Here is a 21,184-nt window from a genome sequence, read left to right on the forward strand (position 1 = left end):
ATAGCCCAATGTACAGCACAAGCTTAGCATGTACAGGACCCTGAGGGCCCTTCCTGCCTCGCCCTTCCCACCCCACACAAAACAATATGCAGAGCTGTTCATCACTACTTTGTATCTAAAACAGAAAGTCCCGGGTTCTGGGAACTGCTTAGTCCCAGCTGGAAGCTTAATCACCCATTGTAGCTGAACCTGGAGAGTGCTCTTCTCCACAAACTCACTTCTGCCTCCAGCCAGGTTCTGATCTGCTTCCCAGGCCCTCACCATGGAATAGAAATATTCGAGTGTGCCTGGAGTGTTGGTGTTCTTGCCAAGCAACAAGCAGACTGGTACTGTTTTAGTAGGGCTGCTTCTTGGAGTTCTTCCTGCTGCACCCTTGACAAGCTGGGCTCTAGTAATGGGGAAGTTCTAGTTGTCTGAGTGGCCCTTGAAACATCTCCTTGTTTGCCCCCAGGGTCCTGACAAGGCTCGTTCCCAGCTGCTGATCCTGGATCGGGGCTTTGACCCTAGCTCCCCTGTGCTTCATGAGTTGACTTTTCAGGCCATGAGTTACGACCTGCTGCCTATTGAAAATGATGTTTACAAGTAAGTAGAGTGTTACAGACTCTAGAGTGACCACAACTTTGCACGTGAACTAGGAATACCTCTAACTTAAGAAAAAAAAATGTTTTTAAGCCTAGGAAAAGCAGGTGCATTGGTCCAGTCTTTCCAATAGGCCTATAAGTTTTTGTGTGGTTTCCCAGATCCACGGGGCATTTCTAGGCAGAACGAGTGCCCCTTCTGGGCAGCCCGGAAACTTCAGATCTATAGTTCACATCACGTCACCTCAGATCAGAGCCTGCTCAGATGTGGTAGTAGGTTGATTGGGCTGTGTGTGTGTGTGTTACTTAGAATTGAAACTTTTTAATTACAGATCATAAGATATGATGATGATAAAATATATCAACAGGAGTTTCTTACTGACTTTTCTGGTAATGGACCTGTTTTCTTCATTATAAAAATATTTCTCTTACTAACTATGATCAGAAACTCAGTTTCTTCCTTTTTTTTTTTTGGTACTGCAGACTGAACCCAGGGGTGCTCTACCACTGAGCTACACCCCAGCCCTTTTTAAATTTTATTTTGAGACAGTGTCTCCCTAAGTTACTGATGCTGGCCTCAAACTTGTGATCCTCCTGCCACAGTCACCTGAGTTGCTGGGGTTACAGGTGTGGGCCACCGTACTCTGCTGAAACTCAATTTCTAAAAACTAATTTTTGTTTTTATGTAAACAGATTATTATCTTTATGTCATTTTTTTTTGAACATTGATCCTGAAAATGGTGGTTTCAAAATGAAGGTTCTAAAATATGAGTAACTCTCAGCTCTTCCTTTAGTACCTGTAACTCTTGCTTCTTCCAGCTGTTCACTATCGTACATGTAACAGAATGTCAAGGGCCTGTTGAAGACAGCTAGATACCATTTAGGGATAGCATCCTACCCATCTTAGAGAGGCACAAATAGGAGCTTGGCCTGTCCCCTCTGGGTGACTCTTGTGTCAACATATAGCTGGGTGTGGGGAACAACTGTGATCCCAGCAACATGGGAGGCTGAGGCAGGAGGATCATAAGTTTGAAGACAACCTGGGCAACTTAGCAAGACCCTGTCTCGAAATAAAAATTTTAAAAAGGGCTGGGGTGCAGTTCAGTGGGAGAGCACCCCTGGGTTCAATTTCCAGTACTGCAAATAAATAAATAAAATGAGTAAATAAATAAGCCCACATAGAATCTGTCTTCACACCCTGACCAGGTGGCTCTGGGGGAGCTCATATCAGCCAACCTCGGCAAGGTAATATACACTTTGAGTAAGGAGTCTCTTGCTGCTTGAGGAATTGCAACCCGTGTTGGTGCTACACAGCTGACCTGTCTGGCCATCAGATGGTCAGCGTGTTATGAGTCATTTGTCTGATTACCTGGAAGCTGTTGTCATTGCAGAGTGGTCGGGTGAGTGCTCTGGGGACAGCAACCCACCCAAGTCCTGTCTCCTGTAGGTACGAGACCAGTGGCATTGGGGAGGCACGGGTAAAGGAAGTGCTTCTGGACGAGGACGACGACCTGTGGATAGCGCTTCGCCACAAGCACATCGCAGAGGTGTCCCAGTAAGAGCCCCTCTACCCTCGTCCTGGCCAGTGCTCCTTCCTGCCACTATGGGTGATGCGCATATTCTGGGCAACTCAGGGGAGTGAATTCCTTGCCTTAGCAAAGTTGCCAATATCCTAACCAAGAATGGCAAATTCCTTCTGTTCTCTGAGCCTGAGCTACTCCAGTTTCACAAAGTTAGAAAATCCGCTATGAATGAGGGTTGCCTTTAGGATCCTTGGAAAGCATTTGTGGCTCTCTCAGAAAAATGCTTTATAGACATTTCAAGCTCCTTCACTTGTTGAAAGCTCCAGGCACCCCCACTGTGCGGGCTTCCTGTTGCTCACCTGCCAGAGCTCATGTCTACCTACTGAACCATACCTTGCTCTGAAATCGTATCCGAATGCTTGAGTATTTAAACATTGTTATGAGACCTTTAAACCATTAGCTAGCAGTGCTGCTTTTCTAGAAAGACCCATTCTGCTATGGAGAGTTGGTATCCTCAGGAGATTCAGAGTGAGGAAGGACATTTTGGATAGTTAGTTCCATTGTTTACAGAAACAATCTCCCAATCTTTTTGGTTTGTTTTTTCTTTCTTTCTTTTTTATTTCCCCCTATGGTGCTGAGGATTGAACCCCTGGCCTTAAGGCATGGGAGGCAAGCACTCTACCCAGAGCTGCATTGCTACATCCCTGGCCCTTCCCTGACCTTCTTGACCACTCTACCTTAAAAATTACTAATGTACATTTTCAGTAATTAAACTTGTCTATGAATTAGTCATATACATATACTTTATTGCACTAATATATGCATTTTGCAACATACATATAAGTTAGTGTGTTTTTTCAAACAAAATGTGTACATTTCATTTTGTATGTTCAAACACATTTGAAAAGAATGAGGTAAAATAAAGAGGAATAGATATTTTAATGCCTTCTTCTCTCACTTTTGTTTTGGGGGGTGAGGGGTAATACTGGGGACTAAAGCAGGGCTTCACACATGCTAGACAGGTGCTCTCTCACTGAGCTGCATCTCCAAAAATAAGTAAATAAACTTATTCATAAATTTATTTTTTAGTTTTGGTACTGGAAATTGAACCCAGGGGCGCTTAACCACTGAGCCACATGTCCAGCCCCTTTTTTGTATTTTATTTAGAGACAGGGTCTTGCTAAATTGCTGAGGCTGGCTTTGAACTTGTGATCCTCCTGCCTCAGCCCCTGGAGTCTCTGGGGTTACAGTCGTGTGCCACTGTGCCCAGCCAGTCCTTTCATTTCTTTTTTTTTTTTTTTTATAGTAATGAATTACTGTTGATAGTCTTAAGTCTTTTTTTTTTTTTAAAGAGAGAGAGAGAGAATTTTAACATTTATTTTTTAGTTCTTGGCGGACACAACATCTTTGTTTGTATGTGGTGCTGAGGATCAAACCCGGGCCGCACGCATGCCAGGCGAGCGTGCTACCGCTTGAGCCACATCCCCAGCCCCTGGTCCTTTCATTTCTATGGGTCAGATTCTCACTAAGTTGCCTAGACTGGTCTCAAATTTGAGGTCCTCCTGCCTTGGCCTCCAAGTTTCTAGGATTACAGGCAGCATCGCCATCTTGACTTTTGATGTTTTCTTCTCTTTGCCCTTTGACCCAGCTGGGGCACCCCTGGCAGCTAAGTCTCCGCATAGCCGTGAAAGGAGGCTGGTGCTTGACTACTGTGCCCTGTGCAGAGCCCTTGGTGTTGCTGAGACTTAGCTGCCTCCTTCTGTTTCCAGGGAAGTTACTCGGTCTCTGAAAGACTTTTCTTCTAGCAAGAGGATGAATACTGGAGAAAAGGTAAACTCCTGCCATGTTCAGTGCCCTGTAGATGAGTTTTCTTTCTGGGAGCTGGGGAGAGGCCTCTGTGTGTGACGACGGAGTTAGTGAGGTGGTATTTTTCTCTCTTTCAATGTCATTCTATCTTGTTATTGCATTTGAGATTCATATCTGGAGCTCCCATCTTCTGATGTTTAGAGAGAGCTGGGTTTTGTTATTTAGTGGTTGGGGGCTGGGGATGTGGCTCAAGCGTAGTGCTTTCACCTGGCATGCACATGGCGCTGGGTTCGATCCTCAGCACCACATACAAATAAAGATATTGTGTCTGCCGAAAACTAAAAAAAAAAATAGATATTAAAAATCTCTCTCTCTCTCTCTCTCTCTCTCTCTCTCTCTCTCTTTAAAAAAAATATTTACTGGTTGGGATCATGGTTCATTTTCAGCTAGAAGAACAGTGAGACTTTGTTTAGCTCGTGGTGGAATTAGAATTCGTAACCCAACTTATGAGGCCTCTCCTTACCCTGATGTCAGAGGTGGCCTTCCCATCTTAGGCAAAGGACGGGGACTGGTTGTGTTACTTTCTTCCTTAAAACCATTCAGTGCCTTTCAGTTCCCCTTAGAGTAGAGCCCACCTATCTGTGGACACGCCTTCTCGCTTGCGCTCGCTCTCTCTCCCCCCCCTTCCTGCCTTCCTGCTCCCACCTCCCCTTATTTCAGCCATTCCAGGGCTCTGGAGCCTCAGGCCTTACCTAGTTCTTGGGCTTAGACGTGGTTTCCTCAGGGAACCTCTGGGCCTCTCTGAACCAGCCAGGTGTGTGTCTGACGCGCCCATATCACCTGCTGGATCCAGTCAACAGCCTGACCCACTCTGCCCACCGCTCGCTTGTCTGGCCCCTCTGCTGGATGTTGAGATCCAGGAGACAGAACCGCCCCCCCCACACCCTTGTATCGCCTCACCTAGTCGTGTCTGGTGTGCGGCAGTTCAGTCAGGTTTCATTGGATAAATGAGTGAGGTCACCACAGTCAGGGAAAGTAAACAGACCCATTTTGCTTGAAGCGTCCAGCCCTCTGTAACTTCCGTGTTTTCTACCTGTCTGCACAGCTGCACCCTCTTTCTAGGTGCAGGGGTGAAGCGCAAACTTGATGCCAAGACTGCTTGAGCTGAGTCTGTAGAAAAGCAGTATATGGAAGAAAAAAATATTTTTTCTTGGCAAGAATTACACTCTCAATGACTTTATGGTGGGCGGTCAGTAATTGGGGTTGAATCCGGGGGTGCGCTACGACTGAGCCACATTTCCAGTCATTTGTATTTTTTTATTTTGAGACAGAGTCTCACTGAGTTGCCCAGGCTGACCTGGAACTTATGGTCTTCCTGCCTCAGCCTCCCAAGTCAGCTTTTTCTTTTAAAGACAGGTTTACCCTCAGTGGCACAGGCTGGTCCTCCTGTATCAGCTGGTTCCTGCCAAATAATCAGTGTTAGAAGTGTGTACCACCGGACCAGGCTTCTCAGCTTTCTAGTCCAACAAACAGAATACAACATGACACCTGGCAGAAGCCAGGCACAGTGGCACACATCGCGGTCCCGGCTATTTGGAAAGCTGAAGTAGGAGGATTACAAGCTTGAGGCCAGCCTGGGCAACTTGGACCTCATCTCAGAAAAAGGAAAGGAAAAAAAAAGTCATAACATATCCACTAGACTTGGAGGGTTAGCTGCCCACCTGTAAGATGGTCGTGACGTTTGTATCCAACACACTTGACCTTGTGTTCCACAGATTCCCTTTGAGAGTCACTGAGCATGTACATGGGTAGTCTAGGGTGACTGCTATCCTGTCCTGTGCCCACTTAGCTCAGGGCCACTGGAGTGACTCTGTGTGCTTTCTGTTCCCTCACAGACCACCATGCGGGACCTGTCCCAGATGCTGAAGAAGATGCCCCAATATCAGAAAGAACTCAGCAAGGTATGTGGCTGCGAGGACCTCTCAGAGCCTGCTCTTCTCCCTGAGTCGAAATCCAGATTTCTAGTCCTCTTCAGTTTCCATTAGAAAAAGAAAGGAAGAAGGAAGGCAGGCTGGGGTTCACCTCCTGTCCCTTCCTTTCTCTGTGTCTTCCTCTCCTTCATTCTCCCTGTCCCCTGCTGTTGGTGGGGGGCCTCGGCTCCTCACCATACCAGCCTGTCCTTGTGCTGGTGTCCTCATGACACAGCCATCCACTCCCCAGAGCGAGTGATCCGAGAGGACCGGAGGATGTGAGAAGGCCTTCCGGGCCCTGACCTTGAGCATCACATGCCACCACTTCCTGCACTGTTTGCTGGGAGCTGGTAACTAAACCCAGCCCGCACTCAAGGAGGAGGGAATTGGGCTCCCTCCGGGGGTGTCAAGGTTCTGCACACCACTACCCTCTCAGAGGGTTTCCCTTCTACTTTTCGTCTTTGTTAGAATGTGGCTGGACCCTCTCTCCTGACATGTGACACTCTACACATGATGTTTGTGTGCTTGCTTGTGCACAGTGTGTCTCCTTTGTCAGTCTGGACGCTCCTTAGCACCTAGCCCAGTGTTCAGGACACTTACGTGCTCGGGGGATAGAGTGTGTGTCAGGGATTGATTCTCGGATTGATTCTCGGTCACCAATCTCCCTGCTTCCTCCTAGTACTCCACCCACCTGCACCTTGCCGAGGACTGCATGAAGCACTACCAAGGCACTGTGGACAAGCTCTGCCGAGTAGAGCAGGTAGGCTCTCTTCTTCCCTCTGCATGGCAGACTTGCGTGCCCTTCACCCAGCTGACGTGTTGACATTGGCCTTGAACCTCCTGCAGAATCCTAGGGAATAGAGCTGGGAGAGCCTGCGGTCTGCCGTCGGCTCTGGAGCTGTGCCGTCCGTCTCGGGTAGGAGTGCTGGTCTGGGGTGCCGTGCGTGTGGATTTCGCATGCCTGGCTCTCTCCAGAGCCTCTTTGCCCTGGATGGCTCTAGAGAGACCTGGAGTTCCGAGCCTTACGTCAGCAGGGCTGCTGAATTTTGTTCTGAATGTGTTTTCCTCCTCCTGTGACTGGACCAGCTTTGGAGACCTTGAGACCAAGAGAGGGCAGTCTAGCCGCTGGCCGGGACCTCCCCAAAGCCTGGCAGATCACACTTAGGCCTGGAAGCCGGGACTTTGGGACTTGAGTCCTGCCTCTGTCACTGGTTTATTTGTTTGTCCTGTTTCTCTCTGCTTTATTTTCTTCATTGCATGAGGGATATCACAGTGCTGACACATTTTTTACGAGAATTATACGGAGGACTCCCTAAACCTGGCATTCCATCCTTCAAGTGTGACATTACTAAATTGTGTGTCCACAGTGCTTTGCGTGTGGAGCTAGGAATGAACCCGGGCCCTGCATGCTAAGCTCACTGTACCACAGAGCTATACCCCCAGCCCCTGTGTGTCAACTTCTAAGGGAAGAGAGGGGACATTCAAAGATCTGAAGCCTCAGCCAAAAGTCTCTCAATATAGAAAAATACCAGCTCAGGTTCTCAGGGTGAAGCTTAGATTTAGATCCTCTGGCTGATGTCACAGGCTCAGCTCAAGTTTGTAAGCCCCGTCCTGTGTCAGTGGTTTTTTTACAAGAGGAAGCAGCCCTCCTGAAATCCATCGTCAGTTTCTCAGGGGATCTCAGGAAACACATGTCTTCTCCAAAAGAGTTTGACCATCCAAAAAGGAGGTTGTACCCAGGTCAGTTAAAGTGCAGTTTGGGATTAATTTTTGGTTAAATTTTTTGAGATGTATTCAAAAGTATCGTTGGACTATTTCATTTTGCTGGGCTGACGGAGGGTACTAGAGGTGGGTCCTGCTGAGCAGGTATCTGTTGAGACTGGTGGTAGGACTGAGGTGAGGGGTGTCCTGCCTCCCTCAGACCCAGAAAGAGACTATGAATTTGAGATTATCATTTGTATGGGCTCCTGGGATCTTGAGAGGAAGGAGGGAGCCTTCCAGCAGCCTCCTAAGAGTTACAAAGGAAGCTGGTCTCTAAGGACTAGAGCAGATGGCTATCAGTGTGGTCTGGGAGCTAAGTGCTGCTCTCTGGACAGTGTTTCGCCTGAGGTGTGGGGTGCAATAGACTGTGCTCACGGATCTTTTTATCTGAATGTTTTTTTTTTTTGGTTTTTGGTACCCAGGATTGACACCAGAGGCACTTGACCACTGAGCCACATCCCTGCCCTCTTTTGTATTTTATATAGAGACAGGGTCACTGAGTTGCTTAGTGTCTCACTAAATTGCTGAAGCTGACTTTGAACTGGTGATCCTCCTGCCTCAGCCTCCCAAGTCGCTCGATTATAGGCATATCCACTGTGCCCTGCTTCATCTATAGCTCTTTGTCAGCCCTTCTTTCCTCCTTCCTCTTCCTGAGTGGATCTGCAGGTTGGGGAGCCCCTCTTTCTCCCCACATTCTTGCAAAAAATGGTAGGAAGATTAGAAACAGAGGTTAAGCCAAGCACAGTGGCACACACCTATAATCCCAGCAGTTTGGGAGGCTGAGGCAGGAGGATGATGAGCCCAAAGCCAGCCTCAGCAACTTATGGAGGTGCTAAGCAACTCAGTGGGACCCTGTCTCTAAATAAAATAGAAAATAGGGCAGGGGATGTGGCTCAGTGGCCAAGTGCCCCTGAGTTCAATCCCCATACCAAATAAATAAATAATTTTAAAAAACAGGTTAAAACCTCAGAGTAGTTAAAACTCAAACAGCATATTCTTGTGTGCCGGGGAATAGAGTGGGAAGACGTAGCCACGCAGTCATCTCCAGATGCTGAGCTCTCCTGGGCAGGGAGCATGTTCCTTTAGTCCGTCCCCCTCAGCAGGGCTTATGCCTCGTGTGCACGAGGTCTGACACTCACCTGCAGGGGACAGCCTACTTTTACACAGGTGGCAAATCACGAGGGTTTCTAATTTTGGAAAGAGAAGCTCTGCGCTCTCTGGTGCACTCACCGAGGCTATTGAAGACGGTGCTGATGACACTACATCTAACAGCTACTCGCTTAGAGAGGAGCCTGTGTTCCACCTGCCCAGCCATGCCACAGAGCTCGGTGTTCATGGCTGTGAACTTTCTGTGAACTGCCATCTATCCAAACTGTCACCAGAAATACGGTCAGCATGGTGTGTTTCCTACAGGACCTGGCGATGGGCACAGATGCTGAGGGGGAGAAGATCAAGGACCCCATGAGAGCCATCGTCCCCATTCTGTTGGATGCGAACGTCAGCACTTATGACAAAATCCGCATCATCCTCCTCTACATCTTTCTGAAGAACGGTAGGCAGGATGGGCTGCAGAGGGGCACAGGCTGGAAGAGGGGACACAAGGTGGAGAAGTGGTTTAGAAGACGTGGAAGGGGAAGGAAAATAAGATCTTCGTGTCTGGGAATGTGATGGAGTCCAACCAGTGGCACCCAGGGGCTGAGTTTCCCGGTGACCCTGAGTACTAGGTAGATCAGGACGGGGAGCGGGGAGGAGAGGCTCTCGTTAGCTGCATCCCATTTGCAGTCTCTGATTTTAGAGAACTGATTCGTACCCGTGTCATAGTTGCCCAGAAGTGTCCACTGTGCAACAGATGGGTATAGACACCTGTCCAGTTCGACTTGGATGCAGGACAAGGGCGGGTAGGGATGAAAGCCAGGAGAGGGAGAGACTAACGGCCAGGACAGTGCTGAGGCCATCACTCAGGACAGGGCACCGCTGCCACTACTAGCTCCAGGGGAGATGGGACACTTATTTTGTCCTCATCTTTAAGTCTCACTGATGTGGTGGGCAGATCCCTTTCTGCTCAGAGACGGAAGCTGGTGGCTCTGCTTTGGAGCCTAGTGATGGGCAGGATGGGTGTGGTGACCAGGTGTCTTGTGCTCCCAGGCATCACTGAGGAAAACCTGAACAAACTGATCCAGCACGCCCAGATCCCTCCAGAGGACAGTGAGATCATCACCAACATGGCCCACCTGGGTGTGCCCATCGTCACGGATGTAAGGGCCGGCTGGCAGGCGGGGCAGGGGGCTGTCATGTCTGCTCTTGCACTAGCCAATCAGCAGCACCTCCTGACCCCGGTGCACCTCACACTCAGAGGACAGGCAGTCAGGGAGTGGGGGGGAAAGGACATATCAAAAGAGTGAAGGTGACTCACGAGTCCCACCTGTGCCGGTGACGGGGAGTGCAGAACTGTCAAACCCAGCGGGTGTTTTCTCCTCTAATAGAGAGCAGGTGGGATTTTTAATCACCTGGATTTTTTTTTTTAATGACATATATTTGACCCACATTTGCTATTTTTCATGACTTCAAAGAACCAAATTTGTTCTAGGTTCCTGAAAGGGATCCATCTTGGGCTATTTTGGGGGAAACTTGGCCCTTATAAGTCCTTGTCAATGCTACTCTAAAGGAGGAACTTGGGAGAGGTTCCAGGGCCAGTGGAGGTCACCGAGGCCCAGTGGCTCCTGCCTCAGTCTCATCTTGTATGTGCTTGGTTCAGTCCACGCTGCGCCGCAGGAGCAAGCCGGAGCGGAAGGAGCGCATCAGTGAGCAGACTTACCAGCTCTCACGGTGGACCCCGATTATTAAGGACATCATGGAGGTCAGTGACTGGTAGGGATGTGGGGAGGGACATCCAGGGCTAGGGCTCTTCAATGGATGGTCCAGGTGCTTCCAGCATCCACTGCTCTCAGGTGCAGTGACACCCCATGGTTTTCCCTTGAGGACAAACCTCCAGGCTTCCAGAGCCATCAGCCCCCTGGTCTTCTTTGTTCTGAGGGATCATGAAGAACTGGGAGACTGCCAGATGTAGACCCCAAAGAGCCACTCGCCTACTGTTCCTGTCTTGGAGGTCTAAGCCTCCTTGCTCTGGAGGCCCCTTGGTGGTGTGTGTCCGAAGCAGCCAGGCCCAACCTGTTATACTAGTTACTTGGGAAGGCTGAGGCAAGAGGATTGTAAGTTTGAGGCCAGCCTCAATAATTAGTGAGGCCTTAAGCAACTCGGCAAGATCCTGTCCCAAAATAAAAAATAAAAAGAACTAGGGACATGGCTCTAGTAAAGCACCCCTGGGTTAATCCCCAGCACCAAAAACCAAACAAAACAAAAACAAAGCAAGTAGACCCATCATAGCATCTCACAGGTCAGATGAGGGCCGTGCACACGCTCTAGTGAGGACATGCTGTGCCACACCTCGTGCCTCAGCAGGGAAGGGCCTGCCTGCCACTTGTCCTGCCGCTCTCTTCCTGGGCCCTCTGTTCTCACTGCCTCGCCTGGACTGCTCTGACCCTTCCTGTCCACAACCTGAGTCCTGCTGTCCTTTAAAACTCCATGCGGTCTCACAGTGTCCAAATCCCGTCCCTCCTGTCTGGCCACCCAGCACCACCCCAAGGCCTGTGATCCTACTACGGTTTGTGTGCGGGCTGCTGCTTATAGGCATGTGCTGCTCGGAGTTTGGGGTCATCTTATACCATGACCCTGTCACCTGGACTGCCCCGTCTTCTGCACGGAGCCTCGAGCTGGGCTGTGAGCTAGGGCCGTGGGGGCGGCGTCACTCCCTCCTGTCAGTCGGGCAGGAGGAAAGCCTGCGCTAGCCCTGCACTGGGTCTTCCAGGCTGGATGAGCCGTATGACTTCCGTCCTTGACAGGCAGCTAAACCAGGGCCCAGAGAGCAAGGGACTCACCAGGATCCCTTGGCCCATCTCCCTGCAGCCAGGTTCCTGCTGAAGGATACCTTAGAGGTCATCTGCAGGCACCATAGCAACGGGGCCGCCATCGTATGCAGCTAGAACACACCAATAAAACATGGAGAAAATGAGTGTATTTAAATATGAGTCAGGGTTCTATTTTTAAAACCCTCAAACAAAAGGCTGGGTGGACAAGAAACATTCAGAAGCAATTACTTCCTCCTCGGAGTGGATCAACCCGCCTGTCTCTCCCGCCTTTGCGCTTTGCGCCCCTTTCTTCCCTCCTCCCTGGTCCCCTAGGGAGACACAAGGTGGCGGTAGGAGGAGTGTGGATTCCCGGGTACCTACCAGACAGTCAGTGCTGAGACGAGGAGAGGCCCTGTGGGTCCAGCCCCGCCAGGCTGGTGGCCAGTGCCAGGGATTTAGTGGACACCAGGCCTGTATGTAGCTTCCAGCAGATTGTAAAAGGGAATAAACTAGAAAGAAATAAGAAAAAGGAATGCTTTTTTGTTTTTCACACTTAAAGAGAAGGGCTGCAGCTATGTCGGCGTCACAGCTGGCTGTGGAGCCAGTGCCCAGAGGAGCCCTGTGTGGCTCTGGGGACTGCAGCCGGGGAGGGGGGCCATGGCTCTGCCGCTCACTCCTCAGCCAGTGGTGGTTCCCTCAGCCCTGGCAAGCACAGGGAAGGCCTGACCTCTGCCTTTCTTCTCCCCAGGACACAATCGAGGACAAACTTGACACCAAGCACTACCCGTACATCTCCACCCGCTCCTCTGCCTCCTTCAGCACCACCGCTGTCAGGTGCGTGGACACGGGAAAGGCGAGGGAGACACCTGGTCGCAGTGAGATGGTAGGACCCATGAGGGCCCTCCCTCCACTGTGCCCTCACCACAGCCTGGCTCCCCCTGGCTTCCTGCTCCTCACGGGCTCGTCCTCCACTGCTCCTTGCCCACTCCACATGGCCATGCAGCCTCCTTGCTCGTCCCTGAACCAGCTGGGCCTGTTTCTGCCTCAGGACCTTTGCCCATGCTTTTCTCTTTGCCTGAAATTATCTGTCTCCACAAGTTGGCTCTTGTCTTCTTCAGGTCGGCCATCAAGAGTCTCCTCCCAGGCCTTCCCTAACCTCCCTGTTTAAAGTCAGTAGACCAGGTTCATGGCAGCCCTACCCCTGACAGCCCAGGTGTGGAAACAGCCCACCTACTGTCGATGGCTCCACAGAACGTGGAGTGTCCACGCAGAGGCTCCTGAGAACAGTCTGAGCTGGAGACAGCACTGTTAGTGGCTCCAGAAAGGGCATCTGACGCTGGGGACTGCGGTTTTCCAGGGCAGATGCTCTTAGTCCCTCTGTCCTCTCATGCTCGTCCCGCTGTCTTCTCTCCCGCCTCTCCTCTGTCTTCATTTTTACCCCTTCCCAGGACCTGGGTGGCATCTGTGGCATTGGCACCCCCTCTGATGGCAAGCAGTCCTGGGCCAGGCTGCTCGGGAGCCGCGGGATGTCAGATTGCCAGGGAGGGAGGCGGAGAGTTTTAGGTTGGCCGAACAGAGCCCCGGGGCCTTCCTGCCTGGGCAGGGCCTGCAGAGCTGAAGGACGGTGGAGTGTGGCCGTGTCAGAGCAGGCTCCGCCCTTCCTTTCAGTTTTCCTGTTTCCTTGTCCTAACAGCCGCCACTTCCACCTGCTTCCCAGGTCCCTGTGCAGGGACAGGCCTGTCAAAGGGCTGCCAGGCTCTGGCTCCCCCTCCCCCATGCAGCCTAGACAGGCTCTGGGCCTTCCAGTACCTGACCCCATGACACTGAGCTCTGTCACTTCACCATTCAGACCTGCTGCTCTCCCCCACCCACCCTGTTAAACTGTGGCCCCAAGGTGGGCACGGACGGCCTCTTTCTGGGAGAACCAATCCTCATGAGCCCTGGGCAGAATGTGTTTTCCCAGGAGATCCGTGTGACAGTATGGAGACAGACCTCAGACACTGTCATTGCTGCTCGGTGCCCTCAGTGTCCCAGATACACTCGTTGTGCCTGTGAAGCTGCTGAACTTGAGCTGAGCTGAACCTCCGGCTGCGCACGTGTCTGAGAGTGACAGTGTCACCACAGAGATGCTAGTAATGATCTTTGTGCAGCCCAGAAAGCGACAGTTCTTAGATGGCTGCTCTGTGCTGGGCGCGGCACCGGCACCGGTGTGCACGTGAGCGCGAGCGCGGGGTCTGCAGCGCGGGGACTGTGAGCACAGACACTCACCTCGCCCCTCTCCTCTCCTCTCCCTCAGCGCCCGCTATGGGCATTGGCACAAGAACAAGGCCCCAGGGGAGTACCGCAGCGGGCCCCGCCTTATCATTTTCATCCTTGGGGGCGTGAGCCTGAACGAGATGCGCTGTGCCTACGAGGTGACCCAGGCCAACGGCAAGTGGGAAGTGCTGATAGGTGAGTAGCGCATGGGCTCCGGAGAAAGCAGCTGCCTCATCGCACTGTGACCCATCCCACGCTTTGGTGTCGCACCCTGTCTTAGGTTCCGCACTGCCCCAGCAAGACGTAGTCCTAGGTAACCGTTTGTGGGTGGCAGAAATTGAGGGGCTAACTGTCCCTTCCTCACATCTGCGTGGTGAGGTAGAAAGTGCCTGATCAGAGAGTCCAGCAGACTCAGGCCCAAATGCGCTCTGCCACTGCCAAGCGGGGTCGCCTGCAGCCAGTGTCGTGCCCTCTCCCAGCCTCCATCTACTATGCAGCCACACAGGGCTCAGCACCCACACTTGCAGCCTCCAGCTGGGCCCGAGGTGGGAGTGGCAGTGTCCTAGCGTCGGGCCTCTTGGCCTAGATGCCGCGGAGGAGGTGGGAATTACCGCCTTCCTCCCCTACTTCAGTGGGGAATGATGGATGTTGTGGGAAGATACCACCTGGAACCCCGTCCTGATCTCTGGGTTCTGTTGAGGGCTCCTCCGTCTGGCTCCTCCCGGGTTCTCGCTGCCACATCCTTTCCAGGGTCTCATGCTGGTTTCTAGGAGAGGAACCAGCGGCTCCAGTGGCCTCCTCCTTCCCCTCCAGGAGCCGCTGCAGTTTCTAGGTCTGTGGGGAAAGCATGACCTGGGAGAAATCTTGCTTTCTCCAGTCACCCTCCTTGTGTCCCTTCTTGCCCTTTACACAATGGACTTGCCCCTGTCCAGGTGTCCCTCTTGCCACTGATTGGCAAGAGGCGACCACATGCACAGGCCTGGCCAAGCCCCATCCTCAGCGGGAACACACCCGTGCTGAGCAAGGCCCGAAGTCAGAGACCTGGACCCTTAGGAAGGGGTGTGCTGTGCTCCCAGTGGGCACTCAGGCTCTCCAGGGCCTGAGGACTGCCTTGCGGGCCACTTTCATGTGAACTGCAGCAGGGGAGACCCTGAACTGCCCCAGAAAGAAGGCCTCTCTGACTTCTGCCCATAGGTGCCCACTACTGGTCATAACCCCAGGCTCAGTTAGTATCTCAGTAACAGGTATCAGTTTTATTTCTCCAATGTGGTGCAGCCGGGTCATAGTGCCCCCAAAGCCATCCAAGAGAGCAGGCTCCATAGACCAATCCATATGACTGCTCCTGGGTTCCTCAAGATGGACCAGACGGGGTCCACCACCTTCTCACTACCACGACCCTCCCAGCTCCCTGGGCTTCCCTGTCTGGCCACCAGGCCTCCCTGTAATTATTTCTTTTTTTGTGGTGCAGGCCCCTGATCAGCTCTCTGTCCCCTGCTTGCCTGTGTTGCATGAATGTGTTGGATAATCCCAAGCTCAAACACAGCTTTTCTGGACAGACGCTGTCACAGCCAGGCTTTGGGTGTGATCTTCCCCTTCCCCTTTGCACCTGCTTTGAGTTTCCCTGAGGGGAGGGGGAGCCTGGGGCTAGGATGTCGCCCATGCAGGTTCATGGAGGCCTCGTGCAGACAGCCTATGTCCGCTGTGTGGCCTCAGCTGCTTCCTGCACGCCAGCCACCTTGCCTCTGTGTGCGCGTGTGCATGCACGTGTGCGCAAGCTGTGCATCTTGCTTCCTCACGCCTCATTGGCTGCGTACAGTGTAGGCCTAAGTTGGCATGCTCCTGTGACGTACCTTGTTCAAGCAGTCAGCTGGCCTCTGTTCTCCCGCAGGTTCTACTCACATTCTTACTCCCACCAAATTTCTCATGGACCTGAGACACCCCGACTTCAGGGAGTCCTCTAGGGTATCTTTTGAGGATCAGGCTCCAACAATGGAGTGAGAGCCAAAGAAACAAAGTAAAAGCAGCTTATTACAGAAAGAAACTCTTCCACTCTGAAGGGTTTTCTTTGATTATTCCGTCACTCTTTTTCTTTGGTTGTTTTTTTTTTCCCCTTTTTAGTTTCTTATTTCTTTGATTTTCTTTTAACAAGAAAATGCTTGCAGTTCTTAACGCCGATTGAAAATGTGTTCAGTGTGCCTCGCGCCCTGCCCTGAAGCCCTTGGGGCTCCGACCTGCCAGCTCACTCATGCCCTGGGTGACACGCTGCCAGCTGGACAGCTGCAGGCCACTGGGTATAAATCAAAGTGACAGTGACTGCAGGAAAGTCCTCAGAGAGGGAGCTGGAAGCAGAGGGGCACTTGAGGCATGCCAAGCCTGCCGCCAGGAGTGGCCCTGTGGGCACCCTCAGGGAATGTAGGCATCCTGGTGGTGACTTGGCTTGGGAGGGTGAGAGTGCAGACCCGAGGCAGGGGCCATGTCCAGCAGGCAGATCTCCCGGGAGACCCAGGGGCGCCTGCTGGTGAGGAAGACTTGGCTGGAAGCGTTAGAATAGACTCTGGACGTGCCAGTACCGTAGGACGGGTACTTCCCAAGGAACAAGAGCTAAGTATTGGTTGGTCATGAGCTGCTTCACGTGCGCTTGGTGCACGCCAGTCCCCAGTGGGAGGGACTTCCGTCTCAAATTCCTCTGCTGAAATGGAACTTTATAGCCATTTGCTAAGAAAGTGCTTTTATTTTAATTCCCCTATGGATCTTTGGAGAATCAAATAATTATACCCTCTCTTCTCTGATGTGTCTTGGTAAGGTCTGGAGCCTTTTTGGAGAAATTCACTCTTGACGCTCTGTGGGGCTTTAAAGAACACCATCATTCTGGGTGTGATGGCGCATGCCCGTAATCTCTGCGATTAGGGAGGCTGAGGCAGGAGGACTGCCAGTTCAAGGAACTTAGCAAGATCCTGTCTCAAAATAAAAAGGGCTGGGAGTGTAGCTCATGGGTAGAGGACCCCTGGGTTCAATATCAAGTACTGCAAAAAATGAAAAGAGAGAGAGAAAAAAAATTTTGACAATGTCCTCATTCCTTCCTCTTTCCACCCTCCACTGTTAGGAAACTCCGATAATGTGTTTAGGTGGCAGTGGCAGATTGATCACAAGCCCTCTGTCCCAGCATTAGTGTTGCATCCTTATTGATGCTCAGGGATAGGCCACCTTTTGTGTCCCTGACTTTGATACTCCACTTGCCCTGAGCCAAGTCGTGGCCCCATGAGTCAGGGGGCAGAGTCCTGTAAGCAGTGGAGAGTGACCTGAGCTGAGAGCCAGAAGTGGACTCCAGCTCTGCTCCCCCACGAGTACCTGTGTGACAGAGGTGGTCACCCCCGTTCCCAGGCCACTGTATATGAGCACAAGGGGGATGAACTGCAGCAACCCAGTGCTCTTTCTCGTGAGTGTCAGGAGAATGGCCCTTCAGAACCTTGGCTTGGTGACATCAGAAGATGCTCACTTACATAAAGAAAATGGAGCTCCATCTGGAAGGGAGGAAGAGAGGCCACCACTTATCTCCTCCTCTTCCCTCTCCTTGGCAGAGGCTGGCACGCTCCAGGGAGCCAAAAGCTGAGTGCAGCAGCTAGTAGCCAGGTCAGGGAGCTGGTGACAGCCCTGGCCTTGGCCCCCATCCTTCCTGGGCTCACCTTCCTCTAGACAGCAAGGCCAATGGGGGCAAGTAGGGATAAAAGCAATTGTTAGAAAGGAAGGGAGGGAGGGAGGGAGCAGAGAGAGTATTCCCTAGAAGCAGCTCGATGATTGTTAGATCAGGCTCCCGGCCTGTGTGCAGGTGGCAAGCAGGTGTGTGACATTTGCTTGCAAGATATATTTGAAGACTTCCAGAAGGACACACAAATGTTTGACAGCAGAACACTTGTAGGACCTAAAAGAATCGCACCACACCTCTCTCTAGCTCCTGAAGAAGCAGCCTTTCCTTTGCAGAAGCTTTCCTTGACATTCCATCACGACCCCAGAGAGGGCCAGCTGCCGTCAGCACAGAGCGGGTGTAGACAGACTCTAGTTATATATTCTTGGCTTTTGAAATAGTTTGCCAGACAGTGTGGGTTTTACAGAGCTCAGCTAAGGAGCGGTGAGGCCCCAGGCAAGGTGGCGCTCACCTTCAATCCCAGTGACTCAGGAGGCTGAGACAGGATTGAAAGTTCCTGGGCAACTTAGCAAAACCCTCAGCAAGTCAGTGAGACCCTGACTCAAAATAAGAACAAATACAAAGGGCTGGGGAGGCAGCTCAGTAGAAGACACCACTGGGTTCAATCCCTAATTCCCACTCCCACCAAAAAAGATAAATAAATAAAAAAGCAAAACACAGAACCTAGTACCAGCAAGGTCAGAGGTCAGGGAGCAGGTAGTCTGACCTGCCCTCCTGCTGTCCTGCAGACAACACAGTCTCCAGTGAGCTTGAGTTCGCTCCTCCATACCAGTTTTGTGTTGGTCTGTCTTTTAAGAGGGATGAGTTTCCGCCTGCCCAGCACTGAGATGCCCCCAGCAGGCATTGTGCACGGTGACAGTCCCTCACTCTGTCCTCTCTCCTGTCACTGAAGCACCTTCCCCAGGTCTGGATCACAGGGAGCCAGTGTGGACGGCAGAAGTGCAGGTCCACCGAGTCTCCTTGCAGTCGCCCAGTCACGCCTCTAAGTTGTCCACAAATGACATCTTTTGATTGGGTTCCATCTCTTTAGTTAATTTAGGCTAAAATACCACTCCTGAGGGGACGTGCAGGAGGCTGTGAGAAGCAAATAGGACAGCTCCCGGGCTAGGCTGGACCTCTTGGCTTGCACATTCTGCTTGTGGTTTTATGTTGAATCCTTTGTTTCTCTAGGTTGGGGGCAGGTGACAGCAGGGCTCAGGTCTGGACCTGGTTCAGAGCCCAGCTGCTGTTGAGCCTCACTTGCACGTCCCCTCCCCTCCCAGGAGCCCCAAGGCGCCCAGAATCAAAAGACGAGAGGCCCTGCCATGCTACCAGCCCACTTTCAGACCTTCTTCTTGCCACATATGTTTGAAAGTGTGGGCTGGTCACCGCCCCAGCCCTGGAACCTCAGCTCACCTGCTTGCCCTTAAATGTGCCCATCCTCAGGAGCCTTCCTGGGTATTCCAAGTCAGTAGATCTGTTCCAGGCCGATGCAGGGACAGCCAGACCAGCTAGTCTGAGAACTCTTGGTGTCAGACCCCGTCAGTGTGGAGGGAAAGACTTTCTCCCATCACAGCTCGCCGTGTCTGGCCCATGGCTTTGGAATGTGGGGATAGCATTTGATTAGGCCTCCGCTGGCTTAGGAAACCACTGCTCACGTTTCACAGTCAACCTGTGACATGGAACAGCAGGGACCCTCAGAGCAGTGAACCCACCTGCTACTGTCTTCTGGAGAGCTGTGTGGTCAGCCACCAATGGATTCAAATTGAGAATATTTGAACATGTGACTTAGGGACCCCAGTTGTTGGTAGCATTCATGGTGGACATTGTTAGAACCATACAGAGCCCTGCGCGTCAGGCTTTGGCTTCCAGGTGATTTGGATTAATGCCAACCAGCCTGGTCCCTTTAAAGAGACCAGTAAGTGAAGGCCCAGGAATGGGCCTGTTGCTAGGGCCTTAGTGGCCTCATGGGCTGTCCCCAAGGCTAAGTCCTAGAGTTGTTCTTCAATCAAGACTGGGAATGCTCAGTGATCAGATAATGTCAGAAAATTCTCCAGCAGGAGTCCCTGCTCAATCCTGAATCTGCATGTAAACCAGGGGGAGCACTTTCGGATCGGCATCTGATCAAAGGAACCCCTTTGGATTTCTCCTTGAAATCGAGTCTGCCTTCTTGTTGCCTGGAACCCTTTTGGGTGGCTGGGGAGCGGGGCGTTGGGGACAGTGTTCTCTGGCAGGTGCACGCAGGAAACCCTAGCGCCTCCCGTGCTGCATCCAGTCCGGCTTTCACATCCAGACACGCCGGCCGGCCGCGGGAGCTGGGATCTGGAGGCCCTCCTTCTGGCAACTGTTTCTGCTTCAGAATTGGAGACAAGCCTCAAACATTTCTGTCCTTTCTCCTCTTTGCCTTTGAGTTCCTTTAGGACTAGTAGAAGATTCCTAAGCGCCCCGCAGTGAATGTGGGAAGGGGTGCTGTAGAAACACCCAGGGTGTCACTGCTCGAGGAGCCTCAGGCCTGCAGATAGATAGCAGTTAGCCAGAGAGCGCAGGGGCCAGGGCAGGCTGCGTGCTCAGGGCATCACGCTCTGCATCCCTGGGAAGTAACCGAGGACAGGCTCCTCATCCAGAGCAGCGAGTGGGGCCTGGGGCCTGGACCTCAGACAGCAGGATGTTGAAAATTTCTCTCACACCAGAGAGAGTGTTGCAAGTTTCCTGCTGCTCTAGACCCACCAGGGAAGCCCCCAGCTCCCACAGCTCCAGGTCAGCGCAGCAAGCAGTGGTGAGCGGCATCCTAGTGGAGGCACAACCAGAAGCCAGTCCACTGCGTTCTTTTGCCTGCCCTTGAAATGGAAATCTGGCTCCTGTGTTTCCACTCCTCCTCTCCCATGAGGCCCTCCCTTGCCCAGGTCTCCAGGGAGGCACATTTTCAAGTACGGACCTCTTTTGTTTAGTTCTTTCCCACCAGGATCTTTCTTTGAAGTCCACTGCTGCATGCGGCAGGTCTCATGCTCACACATCACCCAGTCACTTCCGTTCTGTTTGATCAAGTCCATGGCCAAATCACACGATCCATGCATCATTTTTTACTGCACTTATTAGATCTCTTTCTCTCCTTATGAAAAAGGGCTTCATTTTTTATTTATTTAATTTTTATTTATTTATTTATTTATTTACTTTTGCACTAGAAATATATCTAATTCCATTAGCTTAAATTTTTGCAAGCATTTCTAATCTCTTACAATGCGCGGTCTCTGCAAGGTAAGGCCTCAGGTCCCCGCCCTTTCCCTCACACCTGAGGTCCCACCCGCGGCAGGCAGCGCCAATCAGCTGGCTCCGAGGTCAGTGCACCCCATCCATGTCCTTGGCAACCAGGCACACACAGACCCCTGCCGACCCCAGCCCATTCTCAACTTTTTCCCGTGGCCACGTCATTTGGAGTTTCTCTCCCTGGCCTCACCTTGAGATTGAGAAATGCCGCCACCCTGTCACCTGACAGTTGGTGCTGGCTCTGAGGAGAGGTGGCTCGTTCCCTGCTACAGCCTGGGACCTGCTGAGCCAGAGGATGCATTTTGTTTTGCCACAGCCCTCGCTGTCTCCCTGGCCTCCTGTGACAGGGGCCTAGACATCCAGCCCCAGCCCCCTGCAGGCTTCCATGGACCCAGACCAGGGTGGGGGAGGCGGATGGGTGCAGATCTGGGCGTGGAGA

The 21,184-nt window shown here is 51.9% G+C and overlaps 1 protein-coding gene across 2 annotated transcripts in view; it reads left to right on the forward strand.

The window, feature by feature from the left end:
• Positions 1 to 21,184, forward strand: part of Stxbp1 (syntaxin binding protein 1) — a 66,126-nt gene that overhangs the window by 43,049 nt on the left and 1,893 nt on the right. Inside the window, exons 9-19 of one of the 2 annotated variants that reach the window (XM_058581787.1) lie at positions 452 to 582; positions 2,026 to 2,133; positions 3,871 to 3,931; positions 5,803 to 5,868; positions 6,557 to 6,637; positions 9,052 to 9,190; positions 9,784 to 9,893; positions 10,394 to 10,495; positions 12,292 to 12,377; positions 13,840 to 13,994; positions 15,688 to 15,813. In XM_058581787.1, coding sequence (XP_058437770.1) covers positions 452 to 582; positions 2,026 to 2,133; positions 3,871 to 3,931; positions 5,803 to 5,868; positions 6,557 to 6,637; positions 9,052 to 9,190; positions 9,784 to 9,893; positions 10,394 to 10,495; positions 12,292 to 12,377; positions 13,840 to 13,994; positions 15,688 to 15,797 — 1,149 coding nt within the window. In that variant the 3' untranslated portion in view covers positions 15,798 to 15,813. The remainder of the gene's footprint in view (positions 1 to 451; positions 583 to 2,025; positions 2,134 to 3,870; positions 3,932 to 5,802; positions 5,869 to 6,556; positions 6,638 to 9,051; positions 9,191 to 9,783; positions 9,894 to 10,393; positions 10,496 to 12,291; positions 12,378 to 13,839; positions 13,995 to 15,687; positions 15,814 to 21,184) is intronic. The other variant, XM_046451598.2, reaches the window with a different exon arrangement.

The sequence above is a fragment of the Marmota monax genome, unplaced genomic scaffold (assembly GCF_021218885.2).
Source record: "Marmota monax isolate L192 unplaced genomic scaffold, Marmota_monax_Labrador192_F-V1.1 WCK01_AAM20220418_F8-fsc00020, whole genome shotgun sequence".
In the NCBI taxonomy this organism is placed as follows: domain Eukaryota; kingdom Metazoa; phylum Chordata; class Mammalia; order Rodentia; family Sciuridae; genus Marmota; species Marmota monax.